Genomic DNA, 18,544 nt, shown 5'->3' on the forward strand with positions numbered 1-18,544 from the left:
AGGCTTCCTGCTGAGCAGGACTCTAGGATCATGATCCGAAGCTGAAGGCAGACTAACAACTGAGCCACCCAAGCACCCCTAAAAACATTTTCAATGTGATGGCTATAAAGTGGTATTTCATGTTTTTGGTTTGTTTAAATATACATTCTCTATTTACCAATTGAAGTTGAGCATTTCTTCATATACTTGTTAGTTAATTGAGTAAGATTCTATGCATTCATGTGTTGTTAGTTCCTAAATGTTTTAAATTTTTTTATTGCTATCGTTTTACATTTTTTCTATTATATTTTATACTTGGTTATTGATGTGTAGGGAAAAGACAAGTGATTTTTTTTTTTATAAGTTCATCTTTATTTTACCTCCGTGAAAAAACTTGTATTATACAGGCATAACTCAGAGATATTTCGGTAACCAAACTATCCACAACCAAATATCTCAGTAAAGTAAGTCAGGTTAATTTTTTGGTTTCCTAGTGCATATAGAAGTTATGTTTATACTATACTGTCATCTATTAAGTGTACAAAGTGTTGTTTGTTTGTTTATAAGTAGACTGCACGTCCAATGTGGAGCCCAGCACAGGGTTTGAGCTCGCAACCCTGAGATCAAGAGTTAGACGCTTAACCGACTGAGCCATCCAGGCACCATAGTGTCATATCTTTAAATGTACATACCTTAATTTTAAAAAGCTTCGTGCTATAAAATGCTAACCACCTGACCTTTCAGCAAGTTGTAATCACTGATTACAGATCACTATAACAAATATAACAATAATGAAAAGGTTTGAGATATTGTGAGGATTACCAAAATGTAACATAAAGATACAAAGTGAACAAATGCTTTTGGGAAAATGGTGCCAATATATTTACTTCTTGTGGGGTTGACACAAATCTTTAGTTTATAAAAACACATTGAAGCAAGGCACAAAAAATCAAGATATGCCTGTAATCTGCATGACAATGCTTTTAATAAATTTACTCGATGGTTAAAAATAATTTCTTAAAATTAGGGCAACAGGCACCTGGGTGGCTCAGTGGGTTAAGCCTCTGCCTTCTGCTCAGGTCATCGTCTCAGGGTCCTGGGATAGAGCCCCACATCCAGCTCTCTGCTCAGCGGGGAGCCTGCTTCCCCTTTTCTCTCTGCCTGCCTCTCTGCCTACTTGTGATCTCTGTCAAATAAATAAATAAAATCTTAAAAAAAAAAATAGGGCAACAAAAATTTTGCTTTTGTGATATTGCTAATTTTTAATAGTTCTAGATAACAGATATAAGAGAATCTGGGCCTTACGTTTTTTAAATCAAATATTATGAAACTGGAATTCAGCTGGATCTCCCAGAGCAAAGAATTTGGCAGTTACAGGCTTTTTAACTGGGATATACAGTTTGTCCTAGACATTTTCTAGTACTTTTCATAAAGGCTATCTTCAGAACAGTGTATCTCCTCTTTATTTGTAACATATACTCTTAGAACTATTATTTTGTAACATTGTTCTTATTCAGAAGTGCTTTTTCAGTAAAAACTTCTGCATGCTGGCTATTAACCAAAAGGAAACTTTGGGACACCTGGGTGGCTCAATAGTTTGAGCGTCTCCTTTGGCTCTAGTCATGACCCCTGGGCCCTGGGATTAAGTCCCACCTCCAGCTTCTTGCTCATCGAGGAGCCTGCAACTCCTTCTGCTTGCCACTCCCCCTGCTTATGTTTTCTCTCTCTGACAAATAAATCTTTAAAAAGGGGGGGGGGGACTGGATACCAGCCTATAGCAAGTTAACTTCTAATGGGGGAGAACATTAAGGCAATCTGTTATTGTACAAACAGTAGAGATTTGTCTAGAAAAAGCTCAAGGAGAGTTTAGCTTACTTCTAGTTAAAGTGGTAAATTTCCCATGGGTTCCATATTTAAAGTGCCCTTTGCCATTGAACAGTTGTATGATAAGCCTTTAACTTGTTGAAGGGTGGTAGTAGTACAACTGCCCAGGGAAGCTTGTGAGAAAGACAATTGAGGAATCATTTTATTCTCTGATCCTGATATAGCAGAGTTTATCAACCTGGAGGCTGCAAATCCTTCAATTCCTTCAGGAAAATACAATGGACAATAAAAATGTGCTACTTAGGGGCGTCTGGGTGGTTTAGTCAGTAAGGCATCTGCCTTCGACTCAGGTCATGATCCTGGGGTCCTGGGATCAAGCCCTGCATCGGTCTCCTTGCTCAGCAGGGAGCTTGCTTCTCACTCTGCCTGCCAATCCCTCTGCTTGTTTGTGTGCTCTCTCTCTCTCTCTCTCTGTCAAATAAATAAATAAAATCTTTAAAAGAAAAAAATGTGCCACTTAAAGGAGGCAGTTATAATACATAAACATTTGATGATGAAATATGTCATGATTTTCTTTTCTTAGTAGTCTGCGACCAGAGTCAGAAATTTAACGATCAGGGGCATCTGGATGGCTCTGTCAGTTAAGCATCTGGCTTCTTGCCTTCGGCTCAGGTCATGATCTCAGTATCCTGGGACTGAACCCCCACATCGTGCACCCTGTTTCTTCCTCTCCCTCTGTACCCCAGCTTGTGCTCTCTCTTTTGCGTGTTCTACCTCAAATTAAAAAAAAAAAAAGGAAGAAAGCTAACGATCATAATAAAGAAGGTTTTTCTTTGGTCTTAGCTTTGTGTACCACATTTTACTGTGAGGCTAATGCTTTAAAACACTTGAAATTAGTTTTATAATACTTAAAAATCATTGATTCTTTGCAGGTTTTTTTGAGGGCTGTATCCCCTTTTGAAAATTTTTTCAAAGTATGGACCCTTGCTTGCCTCAGAAAAATACATATCTACACATAAGGTAGTTCTGTGTGCAGTTTTCACGAGTTTCACAGACCCTCTGAAAACCATATACCTCAGAATAGGAACTGTTATTACACATTACATTTGTATTTTTGGCTCCAACTCATCTTTAAAGAGCTCTCTGGCTGAAGACTATGGTATATACCTTCATTGGTGGCAAATGTTACCTCAACTCAAATGGACATGCTGCTCTTTGTTCTACACCTTTTTTTTTTTTAATCAAAAATGCAGATGTTTATAAACAAGTCTTATTTCTGTATGTCTTCTGTAACTATTGCTTTAGTGTGTCCAGTTTAAGTATTGAATTTCCAGTTGAAGTAAACTATCTTTTTATTTATAGTGCTCAAAAAAGTGTAATGCCTAGTAAATGGTTTATGATATTTCATATTATATTCCAGGGTCCTCTTATGATGTGTGCAACCAAAAAAACTGATAATAGAATTTAACTGATCTAAGTGTGTATAATCTTCTTCTAGAAATTATTTTTCATGGATGTGAATTATTTCAAACCTAGGAAAAGAAGTCAGGTATTTCCGATGTTTTGATACTGAAGTTTCTGTTAACTTTGCCGTCCTACCTCTTAATACAGAGCTGGCAATCAGCCATACTGTGTTTGCAACTTATTTTCTGTTTCTGAAAATAGTTATGTGTGTAGAAAGCTTTAAGTGGTAGAATTACTTAAAAATAATACTCAAAACTGTCAGATTGAAAACTTTCCTTTCAAGGCCATTTTCTAAGTAGTTTGTATCAGTTAAGGAACTCCTTAGTTATCTCCTCCCTTTGCTCTTAATTTCTTTCTTTCTAAACATATAATGAACATCTTCTGAATGCCTAGGACATGAAGCAGTTGTGTAGTTGTATAAAAAATTATAAATCATTGTTAAAGATGAGAGTGGTGGGATTGGAAGGGTCCCCTGCTGGCTTTGAAAAGGAAGCTGCCATATTCTCAGAGGGCTTTTGGAGGAGGCCCCCATGGCTAGGCTCTGAGAGTTGCCCTCTGCTGACAGCCAGCAAGAAAATGGGGACCAAATTCTGCCAACAACCAGAAGTAGCTTGGAAGACATTAATCAGCTGATAGCATAAAGGAGGGCACACTCATTATCAGTACAGGAACTTCTCTTTTATAGTTATGGTGCCTGGAGTTGTGGCATATAGCTAGAGATTTATCAGTTTAACCCCAAAGTTTTGGCACAACTCATCAGCGCTCACTCTTCTGCTGGTTCTGTTCATCATTGTACTGGAGGTATAAGACAGTGCAATCAGAGCAGAAGGGGAAATAGAAGATATTTAGATGTGAAGGAAAAAGTAAACTTTCCACATGACATAATCATGTTTGTAAGAAATCATAAAGAATCTACCCCACCCTTCCCCCCAAAATAAGTGAGATTAGCAAGGTTGCAGGGGATGAAGTCAATATGTAAAAATCAGTAGCATTTATACACACTAAAATTTAAGATGGGAAATTGAAATTTAAAAAGCCATGTTATTGCAATAGCATTACAATCATGAAATTATTAGAGAAATGTATATAGGTGAAATATATATATATATGAAAAACTAGTTAACTAGAAACTATGAAACAGGGGTGCCTGAATGGCTCAGTCATTTAAGTATCTGCCTTTGGCTCAGGTCATGATCCCGGAGTTCCAGAATTGAGCCCTGCGTTGGGTTCCCTACTCAGTGGGGTGTCTGCTTCACCCTTTGCCCCTCACCTCACTTTGCTCTCTCTTTCTCTTTCTCAAGAAAACAAAAACCAAACTATAAAACATAATGCCTGAGAAGAAAAATTAAATAAATGGGGGTGCCTGGGTTGCTCAGTGGGTTAAGCCTCTGCCTTCAGTTCAGGTCACGATCTCAGGGCCTTGGGATTGAGCCCCACTTTGGGCTCCTTGCTCAACAGGGAGCCTGCTTTCCCCGCCCTCTCTGCCTGCCTCTCTGCCTACTTGTGATCTCTCTCTGTGTCAAATAAATAAATAAAATCTTTTTTAAAAATTTTTAAAAATTAGAAAAAATGAAATAGATGGAGAGATATAATATGCTCATGGATCAAAAGACTAAATGTTATTAGAGCTCAGGTTGCCTCAAATTGACCTAAGATTCATTGCATTCCCTTCTTGACTCAGCAGGACTTTGTAGAAATTGCCAAATTGACTTGAAAATTTGTATGGAAATGCAAAGGATGTGGGGTAGCCAAACAACTTTGAAAAAGAACTCAGTTGGAAGATTTAAACACTCTGGTTTTAAGATTTAACTATAAATTTACAGTAACTGGAGCAGTGTAGTATTGGTGTAAGATGAGACAGATCCATGGTACAGGATGATAGGAAGTACACAAATAGAGTGCCATATTTTTTGGTCAATTGGTTTCCACAAAGCTGCTGAGATAATTCCATATGAAAGGGGAAGTCTCTCAGTTCTAGTGGTCATTTTACACCAAAACTGCCAGAATCTTCTTCTGGTCCACTTCAGTGTATCAGAGAAAAACCAAAATGGTATAGATTCTTCTTACCAACTAGAGAAGGAGATAAGCGAAATGCTTCTCTTTTGTGGCCCTGTTCAATTGAAATGGATATAGAGTAACAAGATTGTAACATTACATAATTTGGGAAAACAATAATGAAGAAATCTAAAGCAAAGCAAATTTAGCTCTAGTACTTGGGAAAAATGCCCCCCAAATCCCACAATTTCAATAAATTCTTATTTTTTCCTTTCCCAAACCTAATAAATACTAAGTGGTTTTAATTTTTGCTTCAACTGTCAAATATAATTTTTTTAAAGATTTATTTATTTATTTATTTATTTATTTGACAGAGATCACAAGTAGACAGAGAGGCAGGCATAGAGAGAGGGGGAAGCAGGCTCCCTGCTGAGCAGAAAGCCCAATGCGGGGCTCGATCCCAGGACCCTGAGATCATGACCTGAGCCTAACGCAGAGGCTTTAACCCACTGAGCCACCCAGGCGCCCCTGTCAAATATAATTTAATAAATTCATGAGAAACAAACAAAAAAAGGATGTTCTATTTACTGTTGTTAACACATGCAAGACACTGCTAAGGAGCTTTATATAAGATTATATATATATGTATGTATACACATACACACACATATATGCACATATACACACATTATATATAATTCCTCATAATAATCCTATGATACAGTACTCAAACTCATGTCATAGACCATGAAACTGAAACAGAGAATTACAGAACTTGTTCAAAGCCACATAGTGATAAAGTCAGTATTTGTTTTTTTTTTTTTAAGATTTTATTTATTTATTTGACAGAGAGAAATCACAAGTAGATGGAGAGGCAGGCAGAGAGAGAGAGAGGGAAGCAGGCTCCCTGCTGAGCAGAGAGCCCGATGCGGGACTCGATCCCAGGACCCTGAGATCATGACCTGAGCCGAAGGCAGCGGCTTAATCCACTGAGCCACCCAGCGCCCTAAAGTCAGTATTTGAACACTGCCTAACTACAGAATATTCTTTTAACAATTATGCTATATGTTTTACAGATAAGAGCTAAAGGACTTTAACAGGGCACCCCAAAGTTAGCTAGACTAGTTGGAGAATACCACATGATAGATGAAGCTTGAATAAACCCTGAAGTATAAATAATATATTTTTTAAAGAAAGTCTTTTTTTTCAAAGATTTTACTTATTTGAGAGAGAAAGAGAAAGGGCATAAGAAGGGAAATGGCCCAAGGGAGAAGCAGACTTCCCCCTGAGCAGGGAGCCCAATGTGGAACTCAATCCTGAGCCTCCAGGATCATGACCTGAGCCGAAAGCAGTTGCTTAACCAACTGAGGCACCCAGGTGCCCTGAGTAGTATTTAAGCAAAGGAAGATCAGAAATAAGAGCAGGGGGACACCTGGGTGGCTCAGTGGGTTAAGCCGCTGCCTTCGGCTCAGGTCATGATCCCAGTGTCCTGGGATGGAGTCCCACATCGGGCTCCTTGCTTGGCAGGGAGCCTGCTTCTCCCTCTGCCTCTGTCTGCCATTCTGTGCACCTGTGCTCGCTCGCTCTCCCTCTCTCTCTCTGACAAATAAATAAATATTTTTAAAAAAAAAAAAAAAGAAAGAAGAGCAGGGAAATAGGATAAGGGATGTCTTAAAGTTGAAACAGTGTATGTTCAGGAAATTTAAGGATATAACAAATTTGAGATTAATGGAAGATGAATTGAAAAGGCCAGATGGTCTTCAGTGCCAGTTTTATAGAGTTGGCACTTTATTCTATAGGTATGAGAGAGCTAACAACAGTTTCAGTTGGTTGGTTTGTTTTTAAGATCTTATTCATTTTCTTGACAGAGAGCACAAGCAGGGGAGCAGCAGGCAGGGGGAAAGCAGGCTCCAGGCTGAGCAAGGAGCCTGATGCAGGACTCGATCCCTGGACCCTAGGATCATGACCTGAGCCGAAGACAGACCCTTACTTGACCGAGCCACCCAGGTGCCCTAACATTGGTTTTGAAGAGAGGATAAGATGGATAACATTGGGGAATATTTCATTCATGGGCATTGTGTAAATGCATTCAGGGAGAGGGTAGTTTTAGGAGTTATGGTGGTCTGGGCAAGAATGAAGAAAAGCTGAACAAGATAGGGCAGGTTGCAATGGATATATGAAATACTTTGAAGTGGTTTTGTTGACCAAAAAATCGACCAAATAATGGGGAATAAAAGAGAAAGGAAGCCAATATTATTGGAATTTTAAACCTTTAATAAAAATAGGGAGTTGTGGGGTGCCTAGGTGGCTTAGTCAGTTAAGCGTCCAACTCTTGATCTCAGCTCTGGTCTTAATCTCAGAGTTGTGAGTTCAAGCCCTGTGTTGGGCTCCATGAGGGGTTATGGAGCCTAGGAAAGAAAGACGGTAAGAAAGAGAGAGAGAAGAAAGAAAGAGGAAGGGAGGGCACCTAGGTGGCTCAGAGGGTTAAGCCTCTGCCTTCGGCTCAGGTCATGGTCTCAGGGTCCTGGGACTGAGCCCCACATCTGGCTCTCTGCTCAACAGGGAGCCTGCTTGCCCCTTTCTCTCTTTGCTTGCCTTTCTGCCTACTTGTGATCTCTCTTTCTCTCTCTGTGTCAAATAAATAAAATCTTTTTTTAAAAAGGGGGGAAGGGAAGGGAGAGCGGGGGGGGGGGAGAGAAAGAGGAAGAAAAAAAGAAAGAGACAGGGAGAAAGGAAAAAAGAAAGAGGAAGAGAGAGAGATAAGAGAAAGGAGGGAGGGAGGGAGGAAGGAATAGGGAGTTGTTTGGAAAAAAGAATATTTGAGAAGGAACATATAACGATTGATTTTCATTAAGTTTAGAGAGTATAGTGAACTATAGTTTGAAACTATAATGGTTTGAAACTATAATGAAAAATTCAAGAAGAGGTATTCTGTGTGGAGGTGGAGCTAAGGGATTAGAGTTTAAGAGTTTGAGAATAGAGGTGAAGATTTGTGTGCATTCAGCATAAGCAAATTGAAACGTAAGCCAGTACCAGTTCACCAAGAGAAAAAAAGCACAGATACAGATAAGACAATGTTGCTCAGTATCTGCCAGAGTGTTAGAGGGAGAAGATAAGCCAGCAAATGAGAGAAGCAGCAGTCATCAAGAGTTGGAAAATACAGGACGCCTGGGTGGCTCAGTGGGTTAATCCTCCGACTTCAGCTTGGATCATGATGTCAGGGTCCTAGATCGGGCCTGTGGGCATGGGGCTCTCTGTTCAGCGGGGAGCCTCCTTCCCCACCTCTCTCTCTGCCTGCCTCTCTGCCTACTTGTGATCTCTCTCTCTCTCTCTCAAATAAATAAATAAAATCTTAAAAAAAAAAAAAATTTTGGAAAATACTTCTGTGTGCTCATCTTCCTCCTCTATATATGTGAACCTTTGCTAATACCTCTTCACAATAATTTGAGTGTATTTTCTTGCCTAGTTCATACCTCATTACTGTCTGTCTAAACCAGCATGTCTAGATTTTCTATATACCTACCTCCCTTGCTTTATAATCATTTTTTAGGCTTTTTCAAAACTGACTAGTTCTAATTGGATAATAAAATATTTTCAAGGCCCTGAGTCCAAAGCTACATCTAATTTCAGTAGCTTGTCAGTAGAATAAAAAACTAGTGTCTCACCAGAATTTTAGCTACTCACCAGGAGAATCAGTCTCTAAAAATATATAAATGCATTTATTTTGAAGCATGATTTAATTCTGAGTATTTTCTAATTGAATAACAGAATTCTTGGGGGGAGAAAGTACTAGGGAGGGTTGGAAAAAGTAAGTTCCAGAGAACCGGAGAGAGAAAACATGTACTTTAAAATCATTAATCATGAGGGACACCTGGGTGGCTCAGTTGGTTGAGCAACTGCTTTCGGCTCAGTCATGATCCCAGAGGACCAGGATCGAGTCCTCCATCAGACTCCCAGCTCCACGGGGAGTCTGCTTCTCCCTCTGACCTTCTCCTCTCTCATGCTCTCTCTCACTGTCTCTCTCTCCAATAAATAAAATCTTTTAAAAAATAAAAATAAAATCATAAATCATGAAAGACTACATTAATAAAAAATATTTGTTGAATATATAAGTTTCAGCCTACGCTGAAGCTAAGGCTTCTGGAATTGATAGGAAGGAGAAATTGATCTCTCTTACCCAGAAGTTTAAACAATAGCCATTTTTTTATGTTTGAAAACGTACGTATTGGGGCACCTGGGAGGCTCAGTTGGTTAAGTGTCTGACTTCAGCTTAGGTTGTGATCTTGGGGTCTTGGGATCAAACCCCACATCTGGCTCCATGCTCAGTGGGGAGACTGCTTCTCCCTCTGCATCTCCCTCTCTCCACTCATGTTCTCTGTCTCTCTCTTAAAAAACAAACCAACAGAAAAACAGAAAAGAAAACATACATTAGCTAAAGTACTGTGAAAAGGAAGCATTTCTGTATTAGAGAACACAAAATCCTGACTTTAAAAAAATGTCTAAATACAGCCTTTCAATTTTTTCAGAGGAGACGCGAAAACAAGGCTTATTTCAATGGCTTGATTCTCTTCAGATTGATAACCCCACCTCTCCAGACCTGCAGCTCACTGTTGGAGCAGTGATTGTGGAGGAAATGAGAGCAGCCATAGAGAAGGAGACGGGCTTTCAGTGTTCAGCTGGAATTTCACATAATAAGGTGAAGGCTAATAGTGGGTTTCAAGGAGAAACATATCTTAGTTAAATGCAGCATGGATGGATATGAGTGGGGCATTTAAACCATTACATGCATACTTTGAAATGGGTTTCTATTTAGATTTGTTTTGTGTGGGCACCTGGGTGGCTCAGTCGGTTAAGTGGCTGCCTTCCACTCAGGTCATGATCTCAGGCTCCTGGGATCCAGCCTAGCAGTGTATCAGGCTCCTTGCTCAGTGGGGAGTCTGCTTTCCCTCTTCCTCTGTGCTCTCTCTACCTCCCTCCCTCCCTCCCTCTCTCTCTCCAGTAAATAAAATCTTTAAAAAAAAATGTTTTGCAGACCGAACAAAAGCCTGGGTAATTCTCTAACAAGGGAAATTGTCTTTGAACATGTACTTGCCTAAGCAGCAATCTGAAAAACCAGCAGAAAATGCTTATTTATATAGTTGTGTCCAAAATATTTCCTTAATGACTGAACTATGTATAGAAATGTCAATCTTTCAATTTTATATACAAACCTATTTCTTTTCACTTGCTGAAAAGTATTATCTCAATACTTTCGTGGAATTGCCTGAGTAGGTTTTTGCCTATTCCTTCCTTTCTAGTGAGCAGTAAGAAAGATAGAATAATAAAATTTTATTAATTTGGATCACTGTTTTGGTATAGGGACCACAGATAATTATCAATAATCAGGGGCTGAATAACTGGTTTTATTAAAGTACAGTGAGGGTCTGGGATCTTCATCCCCTTCTAACTAGGCTCAATAATTGGGCAGTGCCTGATTATTCCTAGTTTCTACCTTTGCCCCGTTCCTCCAATCACCAAACTATCCCACAGAGTTTTAGAATATTTTTATGATTGGGTGAAGGGAGGGGAAACCAAAGTCCCACTGTAGTAATTTAAATAAGACTAAATATTGCCTAGGAGAAGTTCCAGAGAATATCTCCAATGAATTTAAAGGATAATTTTATACTTTTCCTGCCAGTTACAATTTATGAAATGCTATCACTGAAGCACCTTATTCTTTCAAAAGAGTTCTCAAAGACTTAGGGTTTTTTTCATTTTGAAGTCTTGTTTCTAGTATAAGATGTATACTAATTCGATGATCATTTTGAGTCCAATCTCTATCACAGATAACTTAAATTATGGTAAACTGTGTTAAATCCAGGACTCAAAAATTAATCAAGTAATGTAAATAAATGGGGTAGGGTAAAACAGGTTGGCTTCAGCATTTTTATATGGACATGCCAAGAAATGCATCGTATAGAAGTTTCTTCTGCAGCTTCTCTGGGCTTTTTACCCTCTTAAAGTCAGAGAGCCTTAAGGAATAGATGGGGATGGAAAAATGACAAAGGAAAACAGAATAGAAGATGTGGAAAGAACAATGAGGATGATAATGGGTCATAGTTTCCACTGAGGATGTTGTGGGATACCAAGGTTTAGAGAGGTCTTGAGTTTCTGGTTTTGGTTTTCATTTTAATGTGGAAACCATTAGTTACAGCCCTTAAGCAGTGCCTGTGTTTGTGTGTGTGTATTAATATTCACCAACTCTCTGTGTGGGTGAGGTTGGCAGTAAGGAAGTTTTTATCCTTTCCATGCTCCAGGTCCTGGCAAAACTGGCCTGTGGACTGAACAAGCCCAACCGCCAGACCCTGGTCTCACATGGGTCAGTCCCGCAGCTCTTCAGCCAAATGCCTATTGGCAAAATGTAAGTATTCAAGGAGTACCTTCCATTTCACTCGCATACTTCATGCGGGCACTCTCTGGTTTCTTCTGCTCCTTATGAAAGACTGAAGCCAGGAAAAGTAGGTAGCCATAGCCAAGAAGGTAGAAGGGTGATAACACAGGAGATTTTGAAAAACACAGAGACTTTTGTTCCTAATGAACGTTCAATTCTGGATTATCTGTGGAAGTTATTTAATCCTGAATTTTAAAAATGAACTGGTTTTTAGCTATATATTTAATTTCCCTATAGCCTTTTTATTCAAGTCTGTTATTAAATAACAAATAACAAAACAAATAGAAATTTTACTTATTTTTCTTCTAATATGAGATCAAGGTGTTCAGGGCTGCTGAATTACTCCCAAACTACGTATGAGAGAAAAAGCTAAACAACGTGAATAATTAAGCTGACCATACCAATGTGTGTCCTTGACAGTGGCGTAAAATATTGTGGAAGGGACAAGATGTAACAGTTGAAAGCAACAGTGAAAGTGCTACCAAGACTGTACATGACTGGGGCGCCTGGGTGGCTCAGTGGGTTAAAGCCTCTGCCTTTGGCTCAGGTCGTGATCCCGTGATCCCGAGGTCCTGGGATGGAGCCCTGCATTGGGCTCTCCCCTCAGCAGGGAGCCTGCTTCCCCCCACCCCCGCCCCTGCTCTCTCTGCCTGCCTCTCTACCTACTTGTGATCTCTGTGTGTCAAATAAATAATAAAATCTTAAAATTAAAAAAAAGACTGTACATGACTGACCTGCCTGGGTGGCTCAGTTAGTTATTTGCCTTCGGCTCAGGTCATGATCCCACATCTAGCCCACATCGGGCTCCCTCCCTCAGTGGAAGGAGGGCTGCTTCTCCCTCTGCCATTCACCCCCTGGTTTGTACTCTCTGGCTCTTTCTGTCCAATAAATAAATAAAATCTTTAAAAAAAAAAAAAAAAAAAAGACTGTACATGAGTAGTTGCTAAGTGAGTTGTACAGGTAGTTACCAGAGTTCATGGAAAAGAGATCTGAGGATTTATGAAAAAGACATGACATTTTGTTTTGTCAGATGAGAAATGAAGAACAATTCTGATTTCAATAATGTTTTGAACACACAGAGAGGAAAAGTATAAAGTATTTTCAGTGAGCTGGGACTTAAACTAGTTAACTGGACCAAAAAGAATTATGTGAGAGAAATAGTACTGAAAAGGTAGGTCGAGAACAGATTATAGGTGGCCTCAAAGATCAAGCTTAATAATTATTATTATATTCTTTTTTAAAAGATTTTATTTATTCGACACAGAAAGAGAGAGAGAGAGAGCACAGCAGGGGGAGCAGCCGGCAGAGGAAGAGGGAAAAGCAGTCTCCCCACTGAGCAGGGATCCCATGTGGGGCTTTATCCCAGGACTCTGGGATCAGGACCTGAGCCAAAGGCAGATGCTTAACTGGCTGAGCCACCCAGGCACCCCTGGGGTGAGAATTTTAATCCCTAAATGGGATAGTAGATCCTGTACAATTAAAAGTTTTACATACAGATGACTTGAAAACTAATCAATGACTTTAACCTTTAGTTGATGCTATTGTTAATATTCCCAGGTCCTAACTCCAAGTGTATTTAAATTTCCAGAATCATCCAGTCTTACACTAGAAAATTAATAGTTTATAAGACTAAGACTGACCAATAAGTGCTCTCATTTTCCCTGAATCCTCAGGAGAGTTACTTACACAAGCAAAATTTCTTATGTCTGCTGCTAACCAGATATTTATGATGTGACCTATAAATTCTTTATCTCTTTTGTTAGCCGTAGTCTTGGAGGAAAACTAGGTGCCTCTGTCATTGAAATCCTGGGGGTGGAATACATGGGTGAACTTACTCAGTTCACTGAATCTCAGCTCCAGAGTCATTTTGGGGAGAAGAATGGGTAAGCGATTCTTAATACTTTTCAATCATAAACTTTATGGAGATGCTAATTTCAAATATGGACAAAAGCACCCAGTAAAATTTAGACCTATCTTTAACATTTGTTCCTTGAGGTAATTTCATTGGTCCTTTTGCTTTAAAATATTAAATCACTGTGGCCTCTCTGGAGTAGTTTTTCATTTCCCTAAGTAGGTTGATAGGCTTGGATATATACATAATTTCTGTGTGCTAAAATGCTTAAAATCTTTTAGTAAATACCCCAAATTTGGGGGATATGAATCAGTGGCTTGCTCCGTGCTTTTCCAAAAATATAAATGACTTGGCTTTAAAAAGCATAACCAAGTGTCCCTCTCCTTGGCATATATTGCACTAGATTTCTTTGGGAAGTGCAGGGATTCTGTCAGAGGTGAGGTATACTTAATTTTAGACAAAATTTTCCTTTTCCATGAAGGAGATAAAAGGGTAGCGCAATGTAGGTATTTTACTTTAACAAGAATAATCATTTGCTTTTACCTTAAAGTTTTTTTGCTGCTTTTATTAGATCTTGGCTATATGCCATGTGCCGTGGGATTGAGCATGATCCAGTTAAACCCAGGAAACTACCTAAAACCATTGGCTGCAGCAAGAACTTCCCAGGAAAGACGGCTCTGGCTACTCAGGAGCAGGTAGGCAGGCCTTCTTGAACATTGCCTCTTTTAAAGGGGTTAGGTTTTGGTAACTGCAGGACATTTAATAAGTTAGATGGAACCTTTCTGTTGTAAAGTAGGAAGGGGTGTGTGTGTGTGTGTGTGTGTGTGTGTGTGTGTTGAAAATTGAGCTTTATGTATTATATTTTCCATCCAAAAAGAAATAAAATGGAACTAAGTGAAATTCGAAATGAAATTTCTTTTTTTTTTTGATAGGTGGTAATGTGGAAGGCCTGGGATATTGTGCCCCAAGTTTGTGTGTGTTATTTTTCTCAGAGCTGAAACATGCCTGAAGTTCACCTGATGGCATGTCAGCCAGAAAAGAAAATGAAAATCTTGAGCTAGGGCAGGTCAGAAAAGGTCTATGATCTGGTGATCCCTTGGTTATGGAGGAGACTTTATTGTACATTTACATTTGTGGGAGAACAGAACAAATCCTCCATCTAGTATTATAACAAACCTAGAATTTTTAAATTTTTAAAGATTAAAGTCTCAACACTTTTTTAGGTACAATGGTGGCTTTTGCAATTAGCCCATGAACTAGAGGAGAGACTAATCAAGGACCGAAATGATGTAAGATTTTCTTTCTTTATTCTTGGGGTGAGCTTTGGGATTTAAATACCAGTTGTTGCTTACCTGGAGAAGTAGTAGAGACAAAGATACAGAAAGATACCAGAGGGCGCCTGGGTGGCTCAGTGGGTTGAGCTGCTGCCTTCGGCTCAGGTCATGATCTCAGGGTGCTGGGATAGAGTCCTGCATCAGGCTCTCTGCTCAGCAGGGAGCCTGCTTCCTCCTCTCTCTCTCTGTCTGCCTCTCTGCCTACTTGTGATCTCTCTCTGTCAAATAAATAAATAAAATCTTAAAAAAAAAAAAAAAATACCAGACTAGGAAATCTTTTATGTCCTTCCATAAAACTCGACATGATCTTTGAAAGCCTAGATCTGTGAATATATGAACTGACTACCCCATCTCCCTCCTTACTATTTGCCTCTACTCTTTGGGATATTTCTTATTTAATCTCTCCTGCAGTCCTGAATATACAGTGGATCTTCTTCAAAGTACAGAGCCATTAAATAGGGCATTCAGGGATTAGACTATAAATTATTGGAACTTAAACACAGTCCAGGTGACAGAGAAGTACTGGCAGTTTTAGAGATAGAGTATGAAGTCAAAGACTTGACATCTGATGATTAGTTTCTTTATCCTTTCCTTTTAAAAAAAATAGCTTTATTGGGGTGCCTGGATGGCTCAGCTGGTTAAGCATCTGCATTCAGCTCAGGTCATGATCCCAGGGTCCTGGGATCGAGCCCTGTGTCGGGTTCCCTGCTCAGTGGGGAGCCTACTTCTCCCTCTCCCTCTCTCTCATTCTCTCTTTCAAATAAGTAAATTTTTTTAAAAAATCTTTGGGAAATAGCTTTATTGATTATATATTTTACATGCCATAAAATTCACCCATTTACAGTATACAGCCCAGTAGTTTCTACTTAGTATATTTCAGAATTGTTCATCCATTCCACAATCAATTTAAGAACATTTCATCACCCAGAAAAGAAATCCTGTACTCATTAGCAGTTACTCACCCAATCCTAGGCAACCACTAGTGTGCTTTGTCTTCATAGGACTTACTATTCTGGACATTTCACATAAGTGGACTAAGGCAATATGTGGCCTTTTTGCTGGCTTGAAGTCTTTTGGTTAACATAATAGTTTCAAGGCTCACTCATACTGGCACATGTATCAGTATCTTTTGTCCTTTTATGAATGAATAATACTCTATTATATGGATATACCTTATTTTGTTTATCTATTCATCAGTGAATGGATATTTGAGTTGTTTCTGCCTTTTGGCTATTATGAACCATGTTGCCATGAACATTCATGTACAGATTTTTGTGTAGACATATGTTTCATTCCTCTTAGGTATATACCTAAGATTAGAATTGGTGGTTCACATGGTAACTATATTTAGCATTTCGAGGAACACCAGACTGTTACTGTGCTACATTATATTCCCAGCAATGTAAAAAGGTTTTAATTTCACTATATCCTGTTACTTTTTCTTATTTTAGCCATCCTAGTGGGTGTGAAGTGGTATCTCATTATGGTTTTTAGGTGCTTATTGGCAATTTTCTTATCTTTGGAGAAATTTGTCAAGATCCTTTGCCCGTTTTTGAAGCGGTTTGTTTCTTCATTACTGAGTTTTAAGAGTTCTCTATATATGCAGGGTATAAGTTCCTTGTCAGATCATTTGCAAATATTTTCTCCTATTCTGTGGGGTTTTGTACTTTCCTGATGGTATTATTTGATACGTTCTCTCATATTTCCACATCTAGGAGTCCTACAAGTCAACAACTGTACTGTCAGATATCACCCACAACTACCTGTTTGCCCCTTGTCAGCTGAATTGGTGGTGATGAATGTTTGTTCTTCGGTGGGCCACTTAAAGAGGGAGAGGATCCCAGTTCTTATGGGCCTACTTGCCTTTGCTCACTAGGTGTCGCTTTGTTCTCATTTCTCCTTATAAGCCTTCATAGGCTTTCAAAGCCTTAAAGTGGGGCTTTTCTTCCCACTTTGTATCTAATGCAACATAGTAGGGATCTGTATCTATCTTTCCAGAAATTCATGTCTTTAAGCTTAAAAGGACTTTATGCCAAAAGTAATTCTGGACGTGTAAGATCCTTGTCACTTCATTGTTTAAAGTATTAATTATGTTTATTTCCAAACCATTCTGTCACCCTGGTTCTTGTAATTTCCTCCTCACACAGTTCAATATATAGAATCCAGATGCTCACAATAACTTCAGTTCTGGTCTCAATCCTTTTATACCCACAGAATGACAGGGTGGCCACCCAGTTGGCTGTGATCATTCGTGTACAGGGAGACAGACGTCTCAGCAGCACACGCCGCTGCTGTGCTCTTACCCGCTATGATGCTCACAAGATGAGCCGTGATGCGTTTGCTGTCATCAGGAACTGTAACACTTCAGGAATCAAAACTGACTGGTGAGTCGAATTCTAGCTTGTCTTCTCAGAAGACACTTATACCCTGACTTGATCTAAAATTCGTGGGTATACAGCTTTCCAGCAAGAGTACGTTCTTGGTAGTGAATCTAGCTAGGTCCTACTAGGTCACAGAAATGGCAGAATGGCAGAGCACAACAGAAACACCAGAAACAAGGCAGCTCAGCTACCGCTTCTTTGCCTACATGTGGCGCATTCCAGTTCTCAGGGGTGGGTTTCAGAGGCAGAGTAAACCAATATTATCCCCACCTCTGCTGCAGTCAGAGGGAAGGGCCAGTTGCATGTGTGAGTATGGAACTCAAGTTTCAAGAATACATTTGGCAACTTCTCTCTCAATACTTGACTGTTCTATCTTAGAACTTGATAAGATTATCTTAAAACACTTGAAAATGAAAGTGACCTGTATTTATTGATAGTCTCAATTTAACATCCCAGCTCAATCACAAGCTCCACTGGTATAATACTGAATGTCATATTAAATTTTACTTCATTTAGTAATGAAAAATAACTAAATATATCATTGGAATGTGTTCATTTATTGTTCTGATATTAATGATTTTCAGTATTGGATTCCTCTGTTGATTTAACATTGCTTGTTACATTGAAAAAAGTACTCCTAATTCACAATGGAAATATAATTATGTGAGAAACATAAATTGGTTGCTTACTTACAGGTCTGTATTGAAGATGATAAAAGTTTAACCTGAAACTAATGCAACTCAACAATAAATAAATAAATAAATAAATAAACAGACAACAAAAGTTTCATTGAACACCTACGTTAATTGCTTATCTATCTATGTGGGTACTACTATTGTATGTGCAGACCTACAATATGATGGGGTCGCTAAAGCTGGAATCTTTGTTCTTTGTGTAGAATAATTTGTTTAGCTTCTACTTCCTGGTACATGTGTTTATTTTCAAATACTGAAACAGTTTCACTGAACTAAATGATAAATTTATCATTTATAAATTTGTGTTCATATGAAACAGACTCTAACAAATACTTACCAGGAGTGTGAAACCTATTGAAAGGGAAGCATCAAATTATCTGATTCTAAGACTGTTCAAAAGCAAGAAACCAGAGAACAGTGAGATACTGTCCTAACAGTTTTAAAAAGGCATTTACTCTTTACCACATTAAGGTACTAATCTGTATATAAAAGCACGTTTTACCTTCTGAAATACAACTTATGTGAAAATTATTTTAATAATTGACATAATAAGTAACTCTGGCATGAATTTCTTGAAATGTTTCTGAGAC

General features: G+C 38.8%; 1 protein-coding gene across 5 annotated transcripts in view; it reads left to right on the top strand.

Moving 5' to 3' along the window:
* The window catches only part of POLH (DNA polymerase eta), a 36,799-nt gene that overhangs the window by 13,409 nt on the left and 4,846 nt on the right, over positions 1-18,544 (top strand). For 4 of the 5 annotated variants that reach the window (XM_059178067.1, XM_059178066.1, XM_059178070.1 and 1 more), the window contains 6 exons: positions 9,789-9,958; positions 11,559-11,662; positions 13,456-13,575; positions 14,116-14,239; positions 14,768-14,833; positions 17,093-17,262. In XM_059178067.1, coding sequence (XP_059034050.1) covers positions 9,789-9,958; positions 11,559-11,662; positions 13,456-13,575; positions 14,116-14,239; positions 14,768-14,833; positions 17,093-17,262 — 754 coding nt within the window. Of the gene's footprint in view, positions 1-9,788; positions 9,959-11,558; positions 11,663-13,455; positions 13,576-14,115; positions 14,240-14,767; positions 14,834-17,092; positions 17,272-18,544 lie in introns of those variants that run through there. The other variant, XM_059178069.1, reaches the window with a different exon arrangement.

This window comes from Mustela lutreola, chromosome 6, assembly GCF_030435805.1.
Source record: "Mustela lutreola isolate mMusLut2 chromosome 6, mMusLut2.pri, whole genome shotgun sequence".
Classification (NCBI taxonomy): Eukaryota; Metazoa; Chordata; class Mammalia; order Carnivora; family Mustelidae; genus Mustela; species Mustela lutreola.